Source organism: Gopherus flavomarginatus, chromosome 11 (assembly GCF_025201925.1).
Source record: "Gopherus flavomarginatus isolate rGopFla2 chromosome 11, rGopFla2.mat.asm, whole genome shotgun sequence".
NCBI lineage: Eukaryota > Metazoa > Chordata > Testudines > Testudinidae > Gopherus > Gopherus flavomarginatus.
In genome coordinates, this window is record NC_066627.1 from 51,798,764 (window position 1) to 51,824,421 (window position 25,658).

At 55.4% G+C, this 25,658-nt stretch overlaps 1 protein-coding gene across 2 annotated transcripts in view; it reads right to left on the bottom strand.

The window, feature by feature from the left end:
* Window positions 1-352: 352 nt before the first annotated feature.
* VSTM2L (V-set and transmembrane domain containing 2 like) overlaps window positions 353-25,658 on the bottom strand; it is a 45,236-nt gene continuing 19,930 nt past the window's right edge. The window contains exons 2-4 of one of the 2 annotated variants that reach the window (XM_050917750.1): window positions 13,342-13,511; window positions 10,805-10,855; window positions 353-1,354 (exon numbers count right to left, since the gene is read on the bottom strand). In XM_050917750.1, the coding sequence (XP_050773707.1) occupies window positions 1,013-1,354; window positions 10,805-10,855; window positions 13,342-13,511 (563 nt within the window). In that variant the 3' untranslated portion in view covers window positions 353-1,012. The remainder of the gene's footprint in view (window positions 1,355-10,804; window positions 10,856-13,341; window positions 13,512-25,658) is intronic. The other variant, XM_050917751.1, reaches the window with a different exon arrangement.

The window sequence follows — 25,658 nt, forward strand, 5'->3', positions numbered from 1 at the left end:
GGGGCATTGGGTGCAAAACCTCCCTAAGGCTCTTGGGCCCCAGGGTTGGGCTAACTCCAGATGGCAGAGCTCTGCACTTCCCCAAGCTTAGGCACAAACCAACCGACCCAGGCCCCATCTTTTATCCAAATGAAATCTAGGCAGCTTGGCGTTTTCTGCCCCTTCCCTCCAGCCAATGGGATGGTTCATTAAAACCCATTCAGAGTGCCCCTCTCTTCCTCCCATGCCCTCAGAGACTGACCGGCCTGGGGGGTGGGGCGGGTTGTGGCACCTGGAGGAGGAAGAGGTAACTTTATTTACAGTCTATAGAAATGAGCGACATAAGTTGTATCCACATGACTGGATCCTACACTGGGTCTCTCGCGGGAGGGAGGACAGGACTCATTGGGCAAAGCAAAGGGGAGCGACTGCGATTCCCACATACAGAGAGACCCAGATGGGTTCACTAGAGTCATAAAAAGCTAGCAATGTGAAACGGGGGGGGGAGCAGCTGGCATACACTAAACCTGGCACAAAGCTGGAAGCCCTGTCTGCACACGGCCAGCCAGGGGAACCAGTGCGACTAGTGGCCATATTCCATGGAAATGAGCCCCAGCCCCTCCCCTGGGCACAGACAGCAGGGAGATTCCCCCCCCCTTACAAGCTGGTGGCACCGGGGAAGTTCCCCACCTCTGGTCACACCCTACTTGGGAACAGAGAGGTCCCATTTCTGCATTCGAGTCCTGGAGACGGCACTGCATCATCAGCTCAAGGGTATTTTTAAAGAAATTTAAAAATCCATAGCTACCTGGCAGGGTGGGGAGAGAGGGGTACATGCGAGAGTCACAGAGTGTGCGCACACACACGTTAGTCTCTGATTTGGAGCATTAGATTTCCATCGACCCGGCACCGGTCCTCGTGCACTCCTCCTCTGCCCAGTCTGGGGTGGGGAGAGACATGTGTGTGTGTGTGTGTGTGTGTCGGGAGGGGTGGGGGAGATCCAGCAGCCTGGTCTGTGCCACGCCGGCTCAGTCTACAGCAGGCAGGAGGTGTCTGCCGCTCGCTTCCTCAGCTCTTTGCCCATTTTGTGGTGGTGGTAGTGCTGGTGGTGGGAGGGGGTGCCACTCAGTCTGGCGTGGTCAGAGAGCTGGCCGCCCAGCAGCTGGGTGTCTTGCATGTGCCTGGCGGAGGAGCCGTGGTGGGGCGCCTCGGAGCTCTCCTCCGGCTCCACCCGCAGGTAGGCCTTGACCTTGTGGTGCTGGGCTTTGCTGTCGCTGAAGTCAATCACCCGGCACTCGTACGTCCCCTCGTCGGTGGGCTTCACCCTGGAGAGCCGCAGCTTGTGGGAGATGTTACTGCCGACCACCTTCACCACCTGGCGGGGAGCAGGAGAGAGCACAGCGCTGAGAGCAGAAGGGCTCCAACAACAAGCTCCCCTAACCCCCACCAGCCCCTAGGCGGGGCAGCCCGTCCCCAGTCCCCCCACTCTCCATCACACCTTTCCATGCAATGCCCCCACGCAGTGGTGGATTAGCCACTGGACCAACGGGGGACCCTGGAAAAATGGGCACCCCCATGTCCCGACCTGCTCTGCTTGGCCAGCGCTCCTGTCAGGGAGTGGGGTCGAGGTGCAGGGGCTTGCCCCACTCTGTCCATCCACCCAGCCCATCTGCTGTGGTGCAGGGCCCCCGGACCCTGACCCCGCTCCCCAGCAGGAGCACTGGATGGGCAGAAGCCCATTTCCCCGGCAGGAGTGTGGGGAAGGGCCCCCACTTGCTCTGGCCCAGGGCCCCACAAAACCCTAATCTGCCTCTGCCCCCAAGGAAGGCGTCAACAACTCGGGGTGGGTGGGGCCTTAGGCTTCAGGGTCACAGCTGCTCCCAGGCTCCGCTCTTGCTCAGGGCAGGGGAAAGCAGTTGCTGCAGCCCTTGAAAAGCCTTCCCCAGGTCCGGCGCCCCTGGCCCACACTAGGTCCATCTCCCCCCGGCTGTGCAGCACCCTCCAGAGCCACCATAGCTAGAGGGAGAAGAAGAAACATGGGGGCACGGGAGCTGGGTCTCTGCTACAGCTGGAGCGAGTGACCATCAGTGCCTGGCTGCCCCCAGCGCTTGGCTCACGCCAGGCCCTGCCCCCTTGGTGAGATCAGCGACCCTGTGATTAACCACCCCAGTGAAAGGGGCAAGAGGTGAGTGTGACCAAGTGGGGGGTTTTCTGGGGGTTTTCTGTGTCTTCCAGGGTTTGCATGCACAGGGGTGGGTCTCAATGTCCCTGGGTGTTACTGGTTTAACAAGGTGAGAGGAGAGGGAGTTTGTTGTTACAGAGGACCGGAGGGGGACTCGGGACCCCAGCCGAGGAGACACAACCAGTTCTGGCCAGAGGGAGGACAAAGGGCTGCAGAGAGAGGACCCCAGTGACCTGACCAGCCGGTTCCAGCCAGAGGGGCCGGAGGAGGACTGCGAGGAGAGGAGACCCAGGCCTTCCTGTTTACGACCCTGTTTACCTGGAGAGAAGACAATGGACAGAGGGGGGGCTTGAGGCCGGGCTGGGAAGCAGGGGGGCTTGGGGTTGGAGAGGGGGAGCAGGCAGAGCCCACCTGGCTGCAGGGGAGACTGGGATGTGCTGGGCTGAGGGAGGCCAGGCCTGAGACCCTGAGAGTTTCCTGTGCTGGGTTTAACTCTCAATAAACCCTCTTGTTTTACGCTGGCTGAGAGTCACTCCGGGCTAGAGAGCAGGGTTGCATCAACTCTTTCAGGGGTGAGGAGGCTCAGAGGGTCCAGAGCGCGAGGACTCCCTGAGGGGGCCCACGGCAGAGACAGACGTGCTGAGGCTCAGAGAGGTGCGGCTCCAGGAGGTGGAGGGGCCTGACCCCGAGAGAGTGGACCCCCAAGAAGGGCTGTCTCACTGAAAGGGGCACCCCCCACGGACTGCACAGGGCCAAGAGGGGGCACGATCTGCGAGTCCGTGACAACGAGGCAAACTGGAGCAGGCCAGGGCCCCAGGCACGAGGATGAAGCAGCTCACGCTTGTGATACATGCCATTCAGCCTGTGCTAGGAGAAATATTCAGCCACTGGCCGGGACATAACATCATCTCCTCTACTGCACACCCCTCACCCCCAGCTCCTGTGCACGATGGGATCCTTCAGCCCACAGCTGCTCCAGCCGAGGTGATGAAATCCAGCATTCTTCACCGAGCTGTGTTTGAGATCGATGCAGAACCATGCAGGCTAATTAGCTTTTCTACCAAATTGATTCGCTCTTAGTATTTATCACCCAATGAAATTTAAGACTTACGCACTAGTCCAAGCTGCTGCTGCTGTTGGATAAGGTCAATAAATCAGATTTATAACCCGCCCTGAGGCCCCTGGCTCTGTTCCCTCTAATCACATCGGATGGGAAAGGCCATTTTTCTCCTTACCACTGCATTGGTGAGCTGAGGATTTTGTGGGTTTAGCGTCTGGCCTGGAGGCTGCAGCCTGGGAGTCGTGAACCCCCGGCTGAAGCAGCAACAGGGCAGAACCAAACCCAGCCACAGGCTGAGCGAGCAGGAGAGACCTGTCACCAGCCTAATGAATGGATTAATTATAGGGCTGCATGTGCTCTGCAGCTGCAGGCCATGGAGCCAGAGAGTAATGAATTGATGCCTTAAGAGGGAGTGAGGTGGTCGGGCTGGACGCACAGTCTGGGGGTCCTGGCATTATGCAGCCACAGATGGGGTGCTCCTGAGACCTGCAGGCGGCTGCAGGTTGCATGGTAGCAACATGTTATAGCTGCTCTGCCACATCCCCTTAGCAGCGTCTGCTAATGAGAATCTCAGAGAGCTGCCAATGATCATTCCAGCTGTAAACCCAGCAGAGAATTGGCATGCAATCTCCCCCTGCCCTCTGCTGGGGTTGAAGGCCCTGTGGTGCAGCAAGGAACACCAGTACAGCAGTGCCAAGCTGTCACTAAGATTTTTTTCTCCCGCATTTTCAAAATGCAACATGAGAGTTAGCTGGGCAGGAAGCTGCCAGGGAGTCTAATACTGTCGATGAATTTTTAGAATGGGCTGGATAATTTTGTGACCAATACTCACACCTGTAGCTGCAGACTAGGAAAAGGGTCAGCAAATCTCATGCTCCTGATTGCAGCAAGGTCAGGAAGGAATTTAAATAGCAGTTTGCATTTATATAGCACTTTTCATCCACAGATTTCAGAGTACTTTGGAAAGTTAAGCAAAAGATCATTATTCCCATTTTACAGATGAAGAAATTGAGGCCCAGTACTTAGACCAAGGTCACGCAATGAGTCATGAGGCCCAGTCTGCTGCCCTGTTCCACTGGACAATGCTGTCTCTCCAAGTACAGCTGCTTACCGAGATGGGGAAGGCTAGAGGTCTGGCTAGAATTTACACACAACACCAAGTATTGCAGCCTTGAAGGGAGGTGAGCTATCCGGTCCTTTTGCTGAAGGGCGGGAGATTCTGGAGGATGTCATGGGAAAGGATCAGTTCCTCCTTTTAACTTTGTATTACAAGAACAAGGAGTCACTTAAAGAAATTAATGGCTGGTAAATTTAGCACTAATAAAAGGAAACCTTTGCAAATCTTGCAGTCAGTCTGTGGAATTTGCTGCTCTAGTGGGTCCTACAGTCCCGTCTTGTGGCTGGATTATAAAAGGGCTGGATAATTTTATGATCACTAATAATATCTGCAGTGATGCAGGCTGAGATAAAAGTAATGAAATGTCATGCTTCAGGCTGTGAAGTGACCGCCACAGGGGTCAGGAAGGAATATTCTCCTCCGGTGCAGCCACTGGACGCTGGGCTAGATGCTGGAAGGTTTCTTTTGTAGGCTCTCTCTGACACGCTGGATATTGGCCATGCTGCAACTGGACACTGATCGCCTTGGTAGCCCAGCAGTCTCTCCTGGCATGGCCAACGCTGCCCTCCTAGGGAAATGCAGTTGCTGTATGGGCATAACTGCCTTTTGGTGACAGCCCAAATGCACCAAGCCAGCAGCTTGCTAACGAACTCAGACACGTGCACTTGCTGTTGCCTCCCAAGCTGCTGGAAAAGCACCTTGAAATGCCACCCAATACTCCGTACAGGCTGCTTTGAAAGCAGTTTTTGTTTACAATAAGGAGACAAGTTTCCTTTGTGCCTCTCTCAGCTCAAAGCACCTTCTCTTCCGCCTCTGGGGTGAAATTCACTCCCGGGGAGAGCAGCCTAGAGCAAGGCTGAAGTCCTCCTGAGTCCCCCGGACACACAGGTCTGGAGCTGGCCCCTGCACGGGGCTGAATTTCATTCTGGCTGAAAAGCTGTGAATGGGGGTTAATGCAGACAGGTTCTGGGAAGGTGGTTTCTGGGCTGTAATGCAGTCGGACTCTCTGGAGCCGAGAATGTTATTTATGATCTGACTAAGTCTGAGCAGGTAACACCTGGCGACGGGAGCTTTCAATGCGACGTTTTCCACACGTCGGTCGCAGAGCCTGGTTTGCCTTCTGGGGCCGGGTGTGTTTGCTTTACTTCCCCTTCGGACGCTGCACATTTTATCACAGTCTCTTGCAGGGACGGCTCATCTCCCTGCATTTCTTTCCCAGTCTCTAAACGTTTAATAATCACGGATGTTTAAAACAACAATCAATAAATAAATGTTTTCAAAAGCGAATCTCTCCCCATGGCCTGAGCTGGAGGAAGCATCATCCCCAGCCTGCCTGGGAATCAATCACAGTTACACAGGAAAATGCACTGATCACATTCAGGCATGCAATTAACTGCCTAATTATGCTGGAAAATGCAATTGCGCAGTTAAAGAGAAGACCCCACCCCAGGATCCAGAGGGAGGGATAGCTCAGTGGTTTGAGCATTGGCCTGCTAAACCCAGGGTTGTGAGCTCAATCCTTGAGGGGGCCACTTAGGGATCTGGGGCTAAAAATCAGTAGTTGGTCCTGCTAGGGAAGGCAGGGGGCTGGACTTAATGACCTTTCAAGTTCCCTTGCAGTTTTAGGAGATAGGTATATCTCCAAAGGCACTCTCCTTGGTGGCGGAATCTCCTTCCTTAGAGGTTTTTAAGGCCCGGCTTGACACAGCCCTGGCTGGGATGATTTAGTTGGGGATTGGCCCTGCTTTGAGCAGGGGGTTGCACTAGGTGACTCCTGAGGTCCCTTCCCACCCTGAGATTCTATGATCATTCCGTAGCTTCTGCCTTCGTGGCCTCCCATCTGCTTCCCTTTGTGCTCCCTCCACACCTCCCGCTCGCTGGGAGTGGCCCGCAGGGGGTCCCGGCCGGCTGGGGCTGAGAAAGGGCCAGTGAGCTTCTCTTTCATTTTAACACTACACCTTCATTCTTCACCATGCAGAGCGGAGCGGCCGTGTGCCTGGCGGCCTGGGCATGAAGCCAGTGAGCAGCAGTGGATTGTCCCAAATGCCCACGGGTCCCCAACAGGGGGGCTAAATCATGAAGGCACCACGGTCCCACCAAGGGAAGCAAGGGTGCTCAGCACCTCCAAGAGGCATGTGCTGCATGGCCCCAGGCCGGTTCCATACACGTTGGACAGGCAGGTCTCTGACCTCCCAGCTGGGGCCAGACTGATGGGCCCTGAAGCTGAGCTCATAGCAAACCCCACGCCAGGCAACACTGCCTCCCCAAACGGACCAGGCTCACCCAGCCCATCTTGGATGAGCAGCTAGGAAGTCAGAGCTGGTGCTGGGTTTAGGTGGAAAAGCAGCCAAACCGGGGCAGTTTCCAGAGAGCTCTGGAATCAATCGAAACCAGCCCAGGAAAGAGAAGTCGCAAAAGGAGTGGGCCGGGTGGTTCACAGAGCTTGGTCGCTCGGCAATGCTGCTGCTTTGACGCTCACCCCAGCGACACAGCGTATCGCACTGAACTGGCACAGGCAGAGCAGCAAGGACCCATGCTTGCCCGGATTTCCAAAGGCACGAGAGCAGGCGCACGTTTGGGGAGCCCTGTACCTGAGCTGCTCGTTTCCAAAGGTCCCACCAGCAAGCGTTACCGGGCCAGGCTGGGACTGTGCTGGTGGAGGGGAGCGAGGAGATGGAGCCAGTGCTAATTTGTGTAACTCTCTCACTGCTGCCCTTTCCCAGGCAGGGACATGACCCAAACCAGCTGGGCTGGCATCCCCAGGCCTCGCACACAGGCTAGCGCTGCCAGGGTGCCAGGGGAGGAAAGCACGGGGGGCTGAGATGGGGATATTTTTGCCTGTACACTCACTCTGGGCCACTGAGGACTTCTTCCAGCATATGTTCAACCCAGTCTGACGCAGCCGGCTGGAGCCATTCCCGCCTGTTCGGCACATCGATACAACGCCTCTAACCTGCTAGCATTGCTCCAGTGGAGCCGGTCGGGGTGCTGTTATGCACACAGTAATGTGGGCTGGGCAAGGAATTTCCCCCCAGGTCAGACTGGCAGGGACCTTGGGGGGGCGGGTGTCACTTGCCAGGATTAGCTGGGTTTAGCTCACTGAATTCCTTCCCACAGCAGGGACCTCAGACATGGTGCGCCTCACTCCCGCCTATTCTCTGCCCATGCACAGAACAGTCTAGGGCCCCGGGGGCTGTAAGACCTTGGTGGGTCAGTGGGTGGGTGTACACAGGAGGTCAGACTTGATCTGGTGATCCCCCTCCTAGCCCTAAAGTCTGTGTCTCTGACTGGAGTGATGGTGATTTACATTTACACATTGCCTTCGGTCCTGTCCAGCCCCTGCCGACACTCTGTCCGGGAGTCATTCCCTGCCACTGAAACAGCCCCCGTTTGCATGGCATGCAGCAGCTGTGACAGCACCCGGGGGGCTGTGGGGGAGAGTGAAGCCCAGGCACAAAGTGTTTGGGGGGAACATGGAGCCCCTCTCCCTGGCGTCTGGCCCTGGCACATGGATTAACATCCCTGATTCTTATGAGAAGGTTCTGTGTGCTCTGATGCCCACAAGTAGCTGAGATCTCCGTTGAATCTCTCTTCAATGGCATGGTGACACCCTATTTCCCACAGATACTGAATCAGCAGGGGAAGCAGCCTGTCTGCACCAGTAACACTGGAGCTCTCCCAGGCTAACAACGAGCAGCGTTCGCGGCTAGTTAGCTTCAGAGGGTTCACGAGGCCACAGTCCAAGGGGGCACGGCCCTAGGTTGTTACACAGAATCCACACCCGAGCCACATTCAGACTTGTGAAACTCCACTGGAGTAGCAGAGTCCCTGGACGCCAGGTCTGAATCGGGCCCTGAGAACTTTCTAAACAGAAGCACCCTAATGAGGGTGAGTTGTTCTAGCCTCAGCGCCGAGGCAGCAGCACGACAGGTGCCCTAGAGAAATCTCAGCTAGATCAGGGTTTGAAACACATCCACATCACACGCTCTTTGAAATAAATGCCCGGTGGGACAATGTGTGAAGGGTGATGAATGTGGCTCAACATTTTGGAGATGACCCAGCTGACTAGGCCCAGGGGATATGCTCTGCGTGCTGGATTCCATGGGGGAAGTCATTATTGTCAATAGGATTTACCCATGTTAATCCCCACACATTGAAATGAGAGTAGATGCCCCTAGGTCGTGAGACTTGGAGCTGGATCAGCCTGGGAGTTTCCAGTTGCCTGTATCTGTATTTTCAGGCCCCAATCCTGTGAGGCACTGAGCACCGTCAGCTCCTGCCAAAGAAGACAGGAGGTTGGGGAGTGCCACCGCTGGAGGGGTGAGCTCAGCTGTTAAACTCAGCACAGAACATGGGAGTGATGTGCTGGGCTCGCTCGGCCTTCCTTGGGCTAGCGCAGGGCTCTGAAAATCCCAGGCAGTCAGAGCAATGGCAGTTAGAACCAGGACCTTTAAAATATTTTGCTATTTTTGTCATCCTGGGCCTGAGCAAAACCCGTCTCCGCCATGAGCTGCGAGATAATTGAGAAGCAAGTCTCTGTGACCGCCTGCCTTATCAGAGCCAGAGCAGCGAAAAAGCGCAGGTGGGAGCCAGACCGACAGGGAGGGAGCGAAGACGCCAGTGACAGCAGGCGGCCAGGACCATTTATTTTATTTAACTAATTGGTGTCTACTCATTCCGTTCATGTGAGCCAAAATGTCTTCGGCCTTCTAATCTTCTAAATCAATTTGATTATTTTCTTCTCAGTGTAAACTTGTTCCTTACATGCCTCAGGAACTCAAGTATCAGAGGGGTAGCTGTGTTAGTCTGGATCTGTAAAAGCAGCAGAGTCCTGAGGCGCCTTATAGACTAACAGACGTTTTGGAGCAGGAGCCTTCGTGGGTGAAAACCCACTTCCTCAGATGTATTCACTCATGAAAGCTCCTGCTCCGATACGTCTGTTAGTCTATAAGGCGCCTCAGGGCTCTGCTGCTTTTACAAGAACTCAAAGGAGATCTATCCTGGGCTGTCTGCACCCTCCGTTCAGGGAGTGCGACAATGGGGTTGGGATGAGCTTTGGGGCTTTCGCAGAACTCAGGCCAGCTCGGACTGAAGCAGCTGTGCTCCGGGGAGGTGAGGGAAAGGGTGGGGTCTGCAGCAAAGGCCCAAACCTGGGACTCAGGCAATCAATTTCCATCTGGGACACAGACACCCTGTGTGCACAGGGGCCACTTGCTCCCTCTTGGGGCCAGATTCTCCTCAACACCAGCAGGCAGCGGACAGGGGCCTTAGTGGGACTGAGAATTCGGGTCCTCGTGCCTCAGCTCCCCGCCTGTAACCTGGGGCTGGAAACCTCTCGTGTGGCCGTCTGGCCTGGTCAGACCTCGAGCTCTGGGGGGCAGGGACTGTCTCTCACGACTTGTCTGTGCCGCCCCCTGCACACTGGGGCCCTGCTCGCAGCCAGAGCATCCAGGCAATGCTAATAAACAAGGTTTAAGGCTGCAGCCCTCCTCCTGCCAGCAACCTGCACTCATGCAAGGAGCCCCACCAGAGCCACAGGGATGAGCACTCCTGCAAGGACCCAAAGTCCCTCGCCGCCCACGAACTCCACTGGGGAAGGAGGGCACTCAGCACTCAGGATCGGACCCTTCACATAGGCTAGTTCTGCAGTGACTGAGCTCCCAAGCTGGGCGGACCCCTAACCTGGCTGTGTGGGGCCACCTGGAGCCGTGGGATGACCCACCAGAAGATGTGCAGCAGGCATGTGCCTAGCAGCCTGACTGGTCCCATGCTCCAGTTCGGAAGCGCTGGCGCAGTGGATCCCTCAGTCGGATTCTCCCTCTGGATTCTCCAGCCTGGAGCGCCCCCTCTAGCATCCTCAATGGAAGCAGAAGGGAAGCCAGAGTCTTTGGCCCAAACCATTTCTCTCTCTCACTGTCCTTCCCTGGCAAAGGCCAATGACGTGATTTATCACGTGGTCACTGGGCAGAGAAAGGGCATCGCTGCACCGGGACTGACAGACTGACAGGCACTTAAGACCCCAAAGAAGTTTAAAACACTGCAGAAAACATAATTGCTTCAAGGGCTAACAGTCATTTTGTTCTAATGTATGGCCCCGATTCAGAAGAGCACACAAGCACGTACTGCACTGTACATCAGTGAGACTTGAGCGCATACATAAATGCTCTCCAGAATTCAGGCTTAGATTCCAAAGCAAGCCCCCCGGGAGGGAATCACTCCACATAGTGCCACACGGCACTCATGCGCCGTGGGTTGGAAGCCTTCACTGCGGAGTGGCCACCAGCTCCTGATCCCAACATGCACTAGTTCTCCTACCGGCAGCTTTTCAAACCAAGTTGAAAAGACTCTTTGGTCTTTAAAAAACAGAACAGGGCAATTTTTGTTCAAGCTGCCAGCATCTCGGGGACCAAAGTTACAGCTGTACCCTCGATTAAAGCCCTCGCCAGAAGTCATTATCCAAACTCACGCTTATTTTCGTCGCCTCCTTCCCAGTTTCTTCCTGCTGAGATGCTTTTAGCTGTCGGGGAGGGAGGAATGGGGGTGGCGAGAGAAGGAGAGATGAGAACCCATTAGTTTAGCTGGAAGGGGAGAAAAACCCATCAGACTAATTCACACCTCAGCCCCTAATGGATGCTTCCAAGGCAGGTGGCGGATGTAGTGTGGAGGAGGGGAAGCGAGCGTGCTACTGAGTGAAAGTTTCAGCAGTGAAAGAAAAAGAGGAAAAATTCATTCTGCTTCAGCCTTTCAGCTCTGAATGCTGCGCCTGGAAAAGGCACCAGTCCTGCCTGCTCACACAGGCTGCTCCTGGCCTGAGAGACCTGGCAGACTGCAGATTAGAAAGGAGCTTGCAATGCAAGATGATGACACCAGGCTGCAACAGGCACAGAGGCACCAGACCAGAGACGGGGAGATGGAGCACGCCGAGGATGCTGCAGTCAGTTCTGGGCCCCTCCGCGCCAGGCAGATGATGACAAATAGGAAGGCAAAAGCCGAATGAAGGGGCTGGGGTGAATGATATATGAGGAGAGATTAGCAACGTGCTGCTGGGCTCAATGATGGCTAAGGAATGCAGGGATCACTGGGATGGATGTCCGGGAGCAACAGAACCAGTCTGGGCAGAGGAAAATGCAGGCTGGATGTCTGGGAACCCAGACTTCAGACCAGGGAATAATCCGCCCAGGGAAAGGGGCTCAGTGGGCCCAGCGATTTAAGGGTGGTCTGGGAAGAGCCCTGGAGAACACACCAGGCAGGACCCTGCCCCAGCCCAGGAGCCTTGCCACACAGAGCATCTAGGAGTGAACAGACGTTCTTTGCATAGGGACAAGGCTGCTGCTGAGCCCGGGCAGCACAGAGGGGCCTGGGGTAAAGGAAATGGAGAAAGGAACAGGAGGGGAAGAAACCAGCCGTTCACGGAGCTGGTTGTTCTCTGCCCTCTCTCTCCTCACCCGTTCCAGGTGGCATCACCCTGCTGCAGAGAGCCACACCCCACCCCACACTGCGAACCTCCCATGCGGGGGAGCTGTTCCAGGTGCTGAGCACCATTTCCCAAGGTGGGTACCTAAGTAGAGCCCCAGCCTCTGCTCTGAGTATCCAGATACAGAACTGGGACCCCTCGGCGACCCGCAGGCACCAAGCATCATCGGTGGGCATGGGGGGTGCCAGCTTACAGGCTCTGGTTTTATCTTCTGTTCCTAAGTTCAAATATTGCGGCCACAATTTGCATGTAACTTCTTTAGCAGGTTGCTCTTCTAACTGGCAGGCCGTGATACCCCAGCTGTGTGGGGCAATACGGGCAGGGCTGGGTGCTACAGGCGACAGTGTGAAGGGAAAGTCTCGGACAGCTAGGCCACACAGAGACAAGCCCGGACTGATCGGTAAAGGCTCCTGGCTGGAATCAGGTTTTAGATTTGGGGTTTGCATTAGGTTTCAGTATCGGGATGACCCTCTTGCTTCCCCATTCCCCATCCTTCTGGACTCTGAGCTGCTTCAAAGCTCAGCACTTTCCCCGAGGAGAATCAATGCCTCTGAATGGCCTACTAAGCTGTGCAGTGAGCCTGCTCTGTCTGGGACCCAGCTGTCTGAGCTCTGCGGCACGGCATTCAGCTCATGCTGAGAGTCACTTTCCCTCCACCCCGCCTCACTCTCCCTCTACCCTGCTCTACAGCAATGCTGTCGAGTGATAGCATTTCTCTGACACGTCTCTCAATTTATGGTAATACTGCCAGAGACACAAGAATACAGCCTCATTAAAATATCTAAAGCTGCCTTTCCATTATTTGGCCCTTATCTCTGTGTGAACAGAAAGAGAAATAAAGAGACAGCTGTTTGCCAGGACTGATATCCGGAGCGAAAGGGGAGCGGACAATGACGGGATGGACAGTGGTGACACAAGGGGAGAACACAGGAGCACGAAGACAAATCCATTTATGATATTATCAAAACCCAGCAGGATTGGCCAGCTGGCATCAGAGGTAACTGGGGAAAGAGACACACCAGGGGGAGGCCACGCACCCCCCCGCAGCTGCTCCAGCCCAGCCAAGGTGCAGAGCGTGGCCTTTGGGACTCTGGGAAGTAACCTTCCCTGTTGTAACATCCTGGTATGATCCCTGATGGTGGGGTGGGACTGGCGGCCAGAATCCTTCCTCCCATCTGGGGAGGGCTGGGGAAACAGACTCCACCGCGAAACATGGGTTCTGAGGAAGGAGGGGTCCACTGGGATAAAGTCTCCATATTCAGCCCGCTGGAGACACAAACACCCTGGGCAAACTATAATAAAATGGCTCAGCCCAGAGATACCTGCCAACCGGGCACACTGCCAGGCTGCTGGCAGCAGTGGCAGGAGCAAAGGGAGGGGCAGCAGTCTCGCGGGAGGGGAGTGCCCGTGAGCAGGACCCCCCACCACCCCCTGGCATTGGGGGAGGGCAGGTCTGGTTTGCCAAAGGCAAACGCCAACAAATCTCAGGCAGTAATTCCGAGGCAGAGAAGCCAGCCGGGGGGCGTTACCTGGTTTGAAGCCCACGTCTGTTTGTCTGTCCAGTCCCGGTGATTGCGAACGTACCACCACTGGATCTCGAGCGAGTAGGAGGGGGAGCCACTGCCTCGGAAGGAGCAGGCCATCTCCACGTCCTCCCCAGCGTGGGCCGTCATGTCATGCGGGGTCTCTGTGAACAGGGCTGCAGGGGAGAGAGAAGGGAGAGCCAGCCCCCCGTTAGGGACTGCAGGGCACTCAGACCCCCTGCCCACAGCAGCCTGCCTCTGCTGACCACGGCACTGCCTGAGCCTGGCCCGTCAGGGGAGGTTTTCACCGGGAAGATCCCACCCCCTGGGGCTGAGGGGAGACACACTGAGGCTCTTCTGTCCAGCAGGCATCAGCCCAGCCCTAACCCATCCGCCTTGTGCAGCCCCCACATTCATTTAACTTTGGCCTACACGGCTTAGCCCTAACCCAGGGACCCTAAGAGACCAGCTTCTCTGCAGAGAGCCTGCCCCCAGCGCAGCCATCTTGGGAAGGATCCTTTCAGTACAAACAGGGTCATCCAGGTCAAAGATGTCTGCTGGGGCTGGCTCTCCTCTCACATACATCAGTTCTACACCTGAAAACCTTCACTAGCTCTCCTGTGCTTTCCCCAGACTCCTGCCTGTGTCCGTGAGAGCAGCACCAGACCCACAGGCTTTTAAAAGAAGCAGTATCCGGCCAGACAAAGACCCAGCAGCATGCAAAGGGGCCTTTTAGGAACCGTGAATCCATCCTGCTCTCTCAAGCCAGATTGTTCTTGGGCGCCTCCCGTTCCAGGACACGCAAGATGTCCAAGTTACAGGATCTCTGCCCAGTAAACCAAACACAATCCCAGCGCTGCCTAAATCGAAGTATAAATGAAAAACAAATCCTCATTTAATGCCGCCCCAAACAGTCTCCCACATGCCACATGGTTTGCTTTTCTCTCTCAAAACAAATATTGTTCAGAGGTGTCATGAGAATTCTTTTCACCGTCTCTGGAGAGTATTGTTCCATTGTAAAGAGTGTTTGCAATGGGCAGGTCACTCCGGAAATGCTATTGTCACAATTAATGACATATCCCACCAACAGCTTCTACCCTGTCAGGAGAGACCACTCCGTCCCCACCCTCTTTGGTTAGACTCCATGGGGCTGAGAGTTTAGCACCTGAATACTCAAAGCCTTCCAGTGTTTGGAGGCCCCCACACTTCAAGGTTGAACAGGCAACTTCCCTCCCAGGAGTGTTTCGTTTGGGTGAAATGCGGGCAGCTATTTTATCAGAACCAGTTCATCCCGCCCTGCTCCGTGCTGACTTTCCAGCCACCAAGATCCTCAGAGCTGCCTCTCAAATCCACCCAGTTTCCTCCAACTCCTACCCCAATGGCTTTTCCTGCCGCTGTGATTCTGCTCGGGAGCTGATTTCTACAGAACTGCATGTGCCGCTTCCCCGTGGGTTTCTTGCAGAGTTCAGATCCAGGCTGAAAACTGAATTATCATCACCCCAGACAGAAAAGTTAATACCTTTAATATCTCTCCATCCCTCTGGACGCATGGAAATCCCACAGACTTATCGCTTTCCTTTAATCCATTTTAGCAGGGGAGCTCAGGAAAATACATTGCATAAGGGGCTTAACAGGCATCCCCGTCTCCTTGCTGAATTCCTGGTGGCGCTCCTCCCATGCCACCCATTCAACCAAGGGACCCCAGACACCAAGAATTCCAAAGCTTCAGTCAGTGCAGGAAGATATCCCCAGGATTCCGTAACAGCCAAGCCCCAGAAATAAGTGCGAATTACAGGCCTGCGTATTCAAGCTGGCTACATAAAAAGGATGAAAGCCCCCTGCCTCCTGTTCCAGCTACTCCACACCACACAGCGAAGGGCTGTGCTGCTGGCTCCTGCAGCATCCGGGCTGGGGCCATTACCGTGAAACAATTACACAATAATGATGCTAATGTTCTCGGATTATGGCCTAATCGGGATCTCGCCCTCCAATTCCACCATCAGCAAAAAGTACAACCGATGGATTTCTCTGCCTGCGCCTTGTGTGTCCATTTCCTGCTCATGGAGTCCAAGGGCCACCAGCAGCAGGATACCGTGCAGACGCCTCCCGCTGCTCTTCCGGTGCGCTTTAATCCTCACCCACAGCCCCGCCTGGAGTGCCAGTTCAGGGGCTTCTATACAGCCCTCAGTGCCCCAATCCCAGCCCACAGCATTCCTGCCCTTCCAGTCCTGGCCATGGCAGAGGGACTTGCCAATGCTCCTCTCCCCCGACCTGCACGGCCCCTGCTGTCCCAGCCCGGGCAGGGCCGCCTCTAAGCTCTGTCACCTGCACATCAGTCCTGCGAGCAGAAGCCCTGCAATCCCAGTCTTCACTCTCTCTACAGCAAAGGCTAATGTGCTCTGGTTTGGTGAGGTGGAGACCATTCACCAGGGGCTTGAGCAAGGTTCTCCTCTGTTGTGAGGGAGGTGGAGTCTCTGAAGGTGAGCGGCTCACGCATTAGGCCCTGGCACGGCGCACAGAGGGAAGACTGGTTCATTGTTGGAAGGTAAAGAGCCATCCCAAGCTGAAGTATTGTTATCCCCAGTTCACAGATGTAGAAACTGAGGCCCAGAGCGGTTATGTGAGCAGCCCAGGGTTACACAGCAAGAATGCAGCAGAGCTGGGGTTCAGCCCCAGGTTCCTATGCCTAGCCCAGTGTCTCCATTTGCCTCCTTCAGTTCTTGAGAGAATCGTTCCACGGCAGCAGAGGAGCATGGCAGCATCTTGGTAAGGAACAAGGCAGCCACCAGTGGTTCCTCGTTTCCGCTTTCAGAAAACACAGCGTTGGTGTGTGGCAGTCCCACGGCTTGGCCTTCCTCTGCCCATCTGCTGCACATGTCCAGCTCTGGCAGTGGCAGCCAGGGTGCAAGGGCCCTGGAGCACCCATTCCGAGGGCAGAGGGCACGAGCTTTGCTGTTGTGCACAAAGCCTGGGGCCGTTCCCCAGCTCACACCCTGAGCCCCAAAGGTGCCCAGGAGAAGCTGCGGTTTGTGCAGGTCCCCCAACACTAAACAAAGCTACGTAAAAGTAAATGACTACCAAGTGAGTGGGAAGCACTTTCCTTAATGAGCACATCCTACGGGACTCCTGATTTCAATGCCACGTATGTTCTTATTAATGCTGAGCAGCTGGTTTTTAGCATCTGCATTATCTGTTCCAAACGCTGCACAACACAGCAATGAGAGCCTGTCATAAGGCCGGCTGGCCCTGCCCCCAGCTGTCCAGGACCCTGCTTTCTAAGGTGGAGTCTGAGCACAGCCCCAGCCTCACCTCGCGTTAGCCAAGCCCCACTTCCCCTGTGCACAGAGAATTAGTTACCCTGGAGGGGAATGTTGAGGCCGAACTATCCCCAGTGGAATCTGGGCAAGAAACCTCAGGGCTGCGCTTTTCATCACAAAACACATCTCTCCCAGCAGCTTTTTACCTGTCCACCCAGGACATATATTGCCTGAGCTCCCTGGGGAATGTGTTCTGACGTATGTCCTCCAAGGGAATCTGCTTTAATTATAGAGTTTAAAGAGTGTAGATTATGCTGGGTAGCCTGAGATCTCAAGCCCATGTCTAAATTACTCGGGACACAATGAAAATCAGCTCCCAGAGACTAGAATTTGGCAGACAAGCAGAGAAAAGGCCTGATTGAATCAAACATCTTCTTTCTTTCCAATTTTAATTGGGAAGCGTGCGTATTAATTAACCTCAGGACTCGGCCTTCTCAAAGGGCATCCGAACCGAAACCAGAGCTGCCTGCGCTGAACAGCTCCCCTCCTCTGTGGTCAACAGGATGTGCACCCCCATGATACCAACTTCTCACCCGTGGGAAACATGCAACCCCTCCCTTGGGTTCCCTCTGCCTCCTCTTTCAGCTCCACCTGGGACCCAAAGGAGGATATATCTTGGCTGGAGGCAACACCAGCCTTTAGGAGAGCTTCTAGGGGCCATTGCTCCATCTCTTGGAGGTCTGATGCTGTCACGACTGCATCTCAGGAAGGAAAGTGGCTGTGAAAGCCCCCGGCTCACAACACCACATGGAACCAAGAATGGAAATTCAGACTCCCTGAGATGCCCCGACCAGAGACAAGGGCAGGTGCCTAACAACTGCCTTCTCGGAAGCCTCACCAGGGCTGCAGAGGACACCGAGATGTGAAGGGACCAGGCCCTTCTGCAGTGAGCCGGAACGTGGTCCTCAGCACACTGCTGCCACTCTCCATTGACTCTACTAGGGTTACATGGCAGATTTACAGTGGTGTGACCAAGATCATCATCTGGCCTCTATGTTCACTCCCTTCCGGGTTCCCCCATCTGTACCGCAGAGCAGCGATCTAGAACATCAGCACCTCCCCTTCCTGAATCCAGGTGTAGCTGGGCTCTAGAGCTGCATCAAGACACCACAGCTCAGAGCACTCTCTGCAATGGGGCTCCCTGCCTTAGATACTGCAGCTGGGGCCAGAGAGGCACCTGAGCTGTTACGTATTTCTCCTCCGACCAGCCACGAGGCAGGGCAGTGGTTCTCCCTCCGTGCAGGGGGGAAGCGAGTCACAGAGAGGCTAAGTGACTGGCCCAACATCCCCCAGGAAGTCTGGACAGGGCAGAGAATTGAACCTGGGTTTCTCAAGTCCCCTAACCGCTGGGCCATCCTCCCTCTCAGAAACGAACCATCTGCAAAACAGGGGTTAATTCAGATTTATATCTAGGCCCAGCCCTGAGCTTGGTGGCTCCACTGCAGATCTCATGAGAGAGCCTGTTCCAGACCATGCTGCAGGCTCCAGAGGCTTGGACTGCTGGGAACGGCCTCCCTCCCCCCGCACTGGCGCCTCCCCTTGCCCATCATTAGACACTAAGGAGATCTGACCGAGCCTTAGCTGGAGCAGCCTCTGCAATCAAGCATCTTCCTTGGCTCTGGGTACCAGCAGCATGCCCGTGTGCTGACTTCCCTTTGCCAGCTCCACTTACAACCTCGGCACGTCCTGCAGATCAGGGATTTGCTCTAGCGGGATCTCTCTCCTGTGAGATCTCCTGGTGGTCCTCATCCTTGCAGCATCACCGTCCTCATCAAGTCAGGGCCTGGTGAATAGCTACAGGAGACAAGCTCAATGGGGAGCAAGTCTCTTGCTAAGCAGCCTGAGTAACAATAAAGGTGAGGGGGGGGGGATGTGGGGCAACAAGACCAGGAGGCTGCATTACCCCTAGGTAGGGCAAGGAGTGGGAAGCAATGCCCAACTGAATCACAGCCAACCCACTGCCCCCACACCCCGAGCCCCAGCCAATGCACAAGCGAGGCATTCTCGGGGTGACAGGATTAGCAGGTGCAAACGACTCCTCTAGGTTGAGCGGACCTGCTGGATTCTGCTAGGTGAGGCCAGGTGCTTTAGCCGTTGGGGGCAGACTGCTCCCTACAGCTACGCTTAGACGACAGCTCTGAAGGGCAGAGGGGGAAACGCACACGGGGCTGGATTTGGGGACCATTTCAGCCCAATTCCCAGCCAGGCCCTGCCTGCCGCAGCCACCCCACCATGTAAAATGGAGCACAGAGATTCCCCGGAGCGGACAGGACTTGGTCTTGGCTTCAGGAGCTGATGGTGCCTGCAGTGGTGAGAGGAGAAGGACGAAGAGGAAATAATCTGACCCCCATTATTGCATCTGTTACAAAATCGGTGGTTTCAGAAGCTTAAGACCGTAAAGCAGCTTATTAACATGAGCCTGCGAGAAAGGCACTGGAAGCACAGAAGGTAGCAACTGCCCAGGCTACAACATGTGCAGGGCCTGTGCTGCCAAGCAGCCCAGGCATTTAGACTGGATTTGTATTTGCTTCTAATCCTGGGTCCCTCTGTGACAACAAAGAGCGGGCTGGGGAAGCAAGCACCAAAGAGGATCTTGCTGCGAGGGGCCCCCGCCATCTGGTGGAGTCCTGGCACGCATGGCCAGCACGCTCGACATGTAGCAGCAAAGGAAAGGCGACAGTTATATCTGCTCCAGCAACATGCTCCCCACCTGGCTGAGAGCAGCCCTCGGCAAAGCTGACCTTCTGCTCCCCTTTGAGGTCCTGCCAAGTCCAGCAGCTGGTTCTCAATCGGCAGCGAGCAGGCTGCCATCAGAAGGAGGCAACCCAGGCTGTCAGCAGGATGCTGGGATTGGTACCAACCTGTCCTGGGCCAGGCTCAACAAGGGTTGTGACCTCCCCGACTTTCAGGCAAACAGAGGCCAATACAACCACCGGTCGCTGCAGCACGGAGGGCTGGGTTTGGTGCCCGGGAAAACCAGCGATTTGGCTCAATCCGTCCCCAAACCACGTGATGGTGATGGAGACATTTCATAGGACATTTCCCCAGACCAGCCACCTCATCCCTGCGCTTGTCCTGTGATTTGCTTTGATGACTGGAACTTTCAGCCCCACCGGCCCCATCGCTGCTCCGGCTTTCGGTGCTACCCACAAGCAAAAGCCACGAGCGCGCCAGCTGCCTGAAACCCAGCACTAGACTGCCAGGGTTTCTCACACGCGTGCACCCTCACGCCCCCCGCCGGAGCATCTTGGTGTCTCGAGAGACTGGGGAGACAGCAAGCACTGTAGTACTTGCCCTCTGCCAAAGTGACCCAGAGCAGAGAGAAGCAGGACCTGAGGCAGAGCTGCCCCTCCTTTATGGTGGTTTCTACTAGCCGAAAGCCATGCAGCCCCTCTCCCACCAATGACATAGTCAGCTGGGCCCGGGTGGGGGAAGGGGTTGGAGTGAGACCAGGCCCAACACCACCTGAGTGGGCAGCAGCGGCCAAGGGATGCACTGGTTCCGGGTCCATGTGAAGCCCCCAGTGAAATGACCTGGCGTAGCCCCGGCGGAGGGTGGCCATCCTCGCAGCCCCCGATGATGGATGCCTTGCAGTGCACAAAGGGCAGGGAGGGTGCGGCTGGGCCACGCTGGCCCCTCGACTGCTTCCAGATCCAACATGGTTCAGTTTCCTCACCAGGTCACAGTGGTTCCTCCAAGCGGGGCAACAAGGCCATGACTGTTCTGCTCAGCAGGGAGCCCTACTGTGATGGGTGTTCACCCCACCCCAGCTCTGACGGGGTCACGGTGGTGCAGGTGGGGCCAATTAACCAGATCCGGCGGAGCGTCTGGCTTGACTGACAACGACTAGTGGCTGATAAAGCCCAGCTGGCTAAAGGGTAAAGCCAGAGAGTCTGCAGCAGAAGGGGGCTGCAGTGTGGAAGCCGGCAGTCACCCTCTGGGTTTAGAGAGGGAAAAGCAGGATCCCCAGCAGCGAGAGAAGTGCTGGGATCCTGGCCCTGGGGCAGGGGTTTACCCAGAAGGGGGAGAAGAAAGCCTGTGGGGGGCAGAGTAGGAAGCAGCCCAGGGAAACAGCAGCGAGAGTGGAGATTGCACAAAACCTGGCTGCTGCTGAGGGTCTCTGGGCTGGGTTCCCCTGCCAGCCACTCAGAAATGGCACAGGATTGTGGGAGATGCCAACTGGACAGCTGGTCCAGACGGCCTGGGACAGCCCGGAAGGGGGCACTGTACAGTGACGTAGCGGGAGGGCTGTGACACGCTGCACGCGAGAAACCCCGAGCTGCAGACAGAGGGTCTGGGGCAAGCGAACGATGCAAGAGGGTGCTGGACCAGAGTAGCGCTGATTCCCCAGACACAGCCACGAGGGGGCGTTGCAGCAGCGAGTGAGCCCTATGACACCCACGTACAGCCAGAGCCTGGGGCCCCTGCTTGTTGGGGGGCACAGAGCAAACTGACACCGGCTGAGCGTCTGTGACACGCAGGCAGAGACCTGCTGTTCTCACGGGGCTGCTGAATGCCGTGCGACACCCGATGCGGCTGCAGCTGAGAGCGTGCACATCTGCTACCCACACTCCAGCCTCGCTAGTCCAATGTCCAGTATGGACAGGCCCTCTGCTCAGCCCAGCAGCTCCCCAACCATCCCTCCAGCTACCGGGACACGCTCGCAGCACCGCTGCTCTGAACAACTGCGAAGGCTCCTTGAAAACCTTCCCAGCTGGTCGGCACTGATGCCCGCAGCAGAAGGCGCCTCCCCCAAGGAGAGAATCCCGGCCACTGGCTACCATCTCCCCCACTCCACCCGCACAGTGCTGGCTGCAGCTGGGTCCCGAGCCACAGGGCCAGGGAGGGGAGGCTAAACGGGAGTGACCAGCCAGCTGGAAACTTCTAAGAGCTCGTCCATCAAAAGGCACCGAAGAGTGAAATGGGAAGTAAATAATCGCTGACAGGAAGAATAGGGGAGTTCCTCCCCCTCCACCACTGCAGCCCTGCTTGCCCCAGAGACCCAGCCCTTCATTCTCTGCTCCTTCCCCCCCCTCCGGTGCCCTCGGCTTCCTCCCACCCCCACATCTGGCTAGTCCAGTCTCCCTATCTCACCCCCACCACCTCTCTCTCAGCCGCCCACCTTTCCGCCCCGTCTGGCTCTCATCTGTGCTCATCTCCTCCATCCCACCCCCCCTCCCCCCGCACTGAGGGGTTTGTCTCGTGCCCTCATCTCCTCTCAGCTGCAGGGCCAGTTGAGCTGGTTCCACAGGCACCATCCGGCCCTGGGCACGCCCCCCCCCCCCCCCGCACGCTTCCAGGCTGCAAAGAGCTATTGGCCAACAGCCCCAGAGAGCAGCGCAGGGGAGGCAGCTGCTCACAGGCCCCAGAACAAGAGTGGGTGACTGTGCATGTGAGGGAGGAGACGCAGGAATGAGAAAGGGAGGAAGAGAGGTGAGAGCGGCGAACAGGGAGTGGGGCTATGGGGTGTTCCATGCATATGTTGGGGGTGGGAGAAGGTGTCAGACTGTTTGGCCTCTGCTGCTCTTCTCTGCCATACACCTGAGAGCACCCCAGCTCCTAAATGCAGCCCCCCCGCCGCATCGAGTAGGGGCCAGTCACCCCCCTGCCAGCAACCAGCTAGCTGGCAGCACATCTCCATAGCCTCCTACTCCCCCTTCTTAGAACCCAGGCATGCATCTCTGCTCATTAGATCCTAAGTCGTTGCCACGAAAATTACTATTGTCACACGAGCAGAATGTGGCCTAATATCTGGGGAAAGCGCGGTGTGTTCCAGGTCAGCGGGCCGAACGTCACAGCAGGCAGCGTCCCCGCAGTGGGTGGCAGAGGCTCACTACCTAGAATAGGGCCCCCTGGCCAGCTCGCTACACTCGGATTTGCATGCATGCAAATACGCATCTCCCACTGTCCCCTCCTTTCCACAGACAGCTAACGTGGTAAGTACAGTAAACACACGAACCACGGCACTGAGCCATTTGCTCACACAACTATCAAGTGTACGTGCTCAGCTGCAGTCCCAGCGTGTGCAAAGCTCTGCCTGCGTTGTTTGCAGGTGCAGTGCTCGCAAAGCATGGACCTAACTCACTAGCTGTCCTTTTAGAAAAATATCAAAGAGCTGCCATATTTCCTGGTGCCCTCCCTGCACTGGCATTGCAACAGCAAGTAATTCACCAAACACCCGCCTCAGAACTCTGCTAGCATCACAAACGTCACTGGTGCATGAACAAAGGAAGCAAAGCAAGAGTAACTGCAGGTCCCTTTACATTCAGTGTTATTGCTCAGACGGCTCAGGGAAATGGCTAACAGCTAAATAGCCAGAGGAATCCAAACTGCTCATAAGCCCTGACTAACTGCACTAATTCTCACATTTCATTACAAACTCCACAAGAGCAGCCAGGTTGGAAATCATGTTGCCTTCTTTCTGGAACTGGTTTTTGCTGGAACTGGCGCTATTTCAGAAGAGCAGGAGCCAGGCCCGGCACAAAGGGAACTCCAGAAATGAGAAATTCACATTTTTAATACTTTCCATTTGAAAAAGGCCATTTGTCAAATTACATTTAAAAGCAAAGTCTGAGTCTAAATTCTACTAACAGCTAGAAATAATCATCTTTCACGCAGACCCATTGTCATGGAGTCCCCGGGCGATGCTCTGGAACAGCTCCCCACAAAGCCAGTCAGGACTTTGGGGAGCCTCCTCTCCCTAGGAGCAGACTTGTTCAGGACTTCACTTCCTGGGTCTCTCCTTGGAGCATTCAGCATCCTCTGCCCCTCCGTGCGCTTTCCACAGTGAGTCCACCCAGCGGGGTCCTTGGAAAGCCACAGGGTCCTGCACTCCCACTTTGCAGTCAGACGTTGAGTCTCAGCCAGCCAGTAAAACAGAGGTTTATTCGATGACAGGAACAGGGTCTAAAACAGAGCTTGTAGGTACAGCGAATGGGACCCCTCGGCCGGGTCCATTCTGGAGGGCAGTGAGCCAGACTCCCCACATCTGCACTTCACTCCTCGTCCCCAGCCAGCTCCAGACTAACAACCCCCTCCAGCCCCTCCTCTCTGCTCAGCTCCTTTCCCGGGCCAGGAGATCACCGGATCTCTTTGTCTCTAACACCTTCAGCTGGCACCTTTGCAGGGGAGGGGCCCCGGCCATCAGTTGCCAGGACACAGAGTGCCAGGCATTTAGGTGCACTGGCCCCTTCCTCTGCAGCAATCACACACCCTTATTCCACCACCTAGATATTAAGAACTGCATAGGGGACACTGAGGCACCAACACAGTGTTCAGAGCAAACATTAAGAACATTCCCAGTTCCCATCCAGAGCACCTTGTGTATCCCATCCCAATGGCACAAAATCCACTGCAAAGAAACTGGCACCAAAGGCGTGGGCTGGATGCAGTCTTCCCTCCTGGCGCTTCTCTGCTCTACCCTTTGCAGAACACTGGGGAGTGAGGCTCCACCCAACTACCAGCACATCAGGACTTTTCAGTTTGAGATTGATGGAGCGCGCTAGTCTGGCTGATAGATGGACAGTGAGACACTGTCTGTGAGTGAAAGAAAGGCTGCGCAATAGCATGGATGTTAGCTGAGTGATAAGGTGATGGACAGAGAGAGGAATTTGGGATGAAGGCTCAGTGACAGAGGTGATATTTTATCTAGCCCCCCTTGCTGGGAACCAGTGCGGTGCGGGCAGAGAGTGTGGAATTGCAATCCCCAGGAGGTACAACGAGCAGAGAGTAGCACTTCAAAAACTGCAGTGGCGTTGCAAGACCAAATGCAAGCAGTTGGGATGCAGATGCCATGTTCTGTAAGGGCTTCTGCTGACGGTGGTATAAAATGGAGATGGTTCTCAGTATGTTAAAGTCCCTCTTGGTTAGCTGGGTATTTGAGGGGCAGTTCTTGGGGAGAACAAAAGAAATAAAAATAGACTGGGTCAAAAGGATCCATCTATTCAAGGGTCTCATTCTGCCTCCCAATAAAACCAAGGGGGCTTGGGGTCAGGATCAGCCACAGAGGTTGCAATCCCTGCCTTTCAAAGGAACATTTCACTGGAGCCTTTTTAACTATTAGTTGCTATTTAACCTTTCAGCAATATTGGAAGACACTAATTATATCTTCCTATAACAGAAGCCACGGCCTCTTGGGCTGCAGAGGTGCCCTTGCAAACCCTGCGCCTGGGGAGGGCTCCGTCTCACCCTGCCAGCAGTGGATGAGCTGCCCACAGATACATGAGCAGACGCAGACAAGGAAGAAGTCTGCTCTTCTAATTCAGAGTGTACACGAGCTTCACCCACAGGCCCAGGTCTGGAGATGGACCACATAGGTACCAGAGGGGACGAGTGTCTCGGAAACACAATGGGAAATCCAGAACACCACAAGGACACTGGATTAGGATTGACTATTCCCAGGAAGCAACTGACCGATTTCACAAACTCAGCCCTCGCTCCTGTTAGGGAGCAGGCGTCTCCTGGACGGTTCGGTTCTTACACAGAATTCTTCCCGCAATTGTTTCAGATGTATTTCTGCCTGCAGACGGTCACAAACTGACTGATATCTGCAGTGTGACTGGTCAGTTAAATTACACGGGGTTGCTACTGATTGTGCAAGTGCTTCCAACCCAAAGGGTGGCTTGTGACTCCCTGTGTTCATGTGCAAAGGCCCTGGTTCACACGGGAGCAGAGGGGTCTCCACTGAATGGCACAGCTGGTCCTCAGATGAAAAGCTTCAACGTTCATGGAACATGAAAAAGAACAGGGCACAAGCTCAAACTCCTTAAAGTCAAACATTTGTGAATATGGATTTGCAGCATTCTACACACACACACACACACACACACACACACACACACACACACACACACACACACACACACACACACACACACACACACACAAAAACAAACAAACTAACCCAAAAGAACCGCATGGAGTGTTCCAGTTACACGAAGTGGTAGACGAGCAAGCAAAGGGCAGGAACATCACATCATGCAGCTGCTATCAGAGGTAAAATAAAGA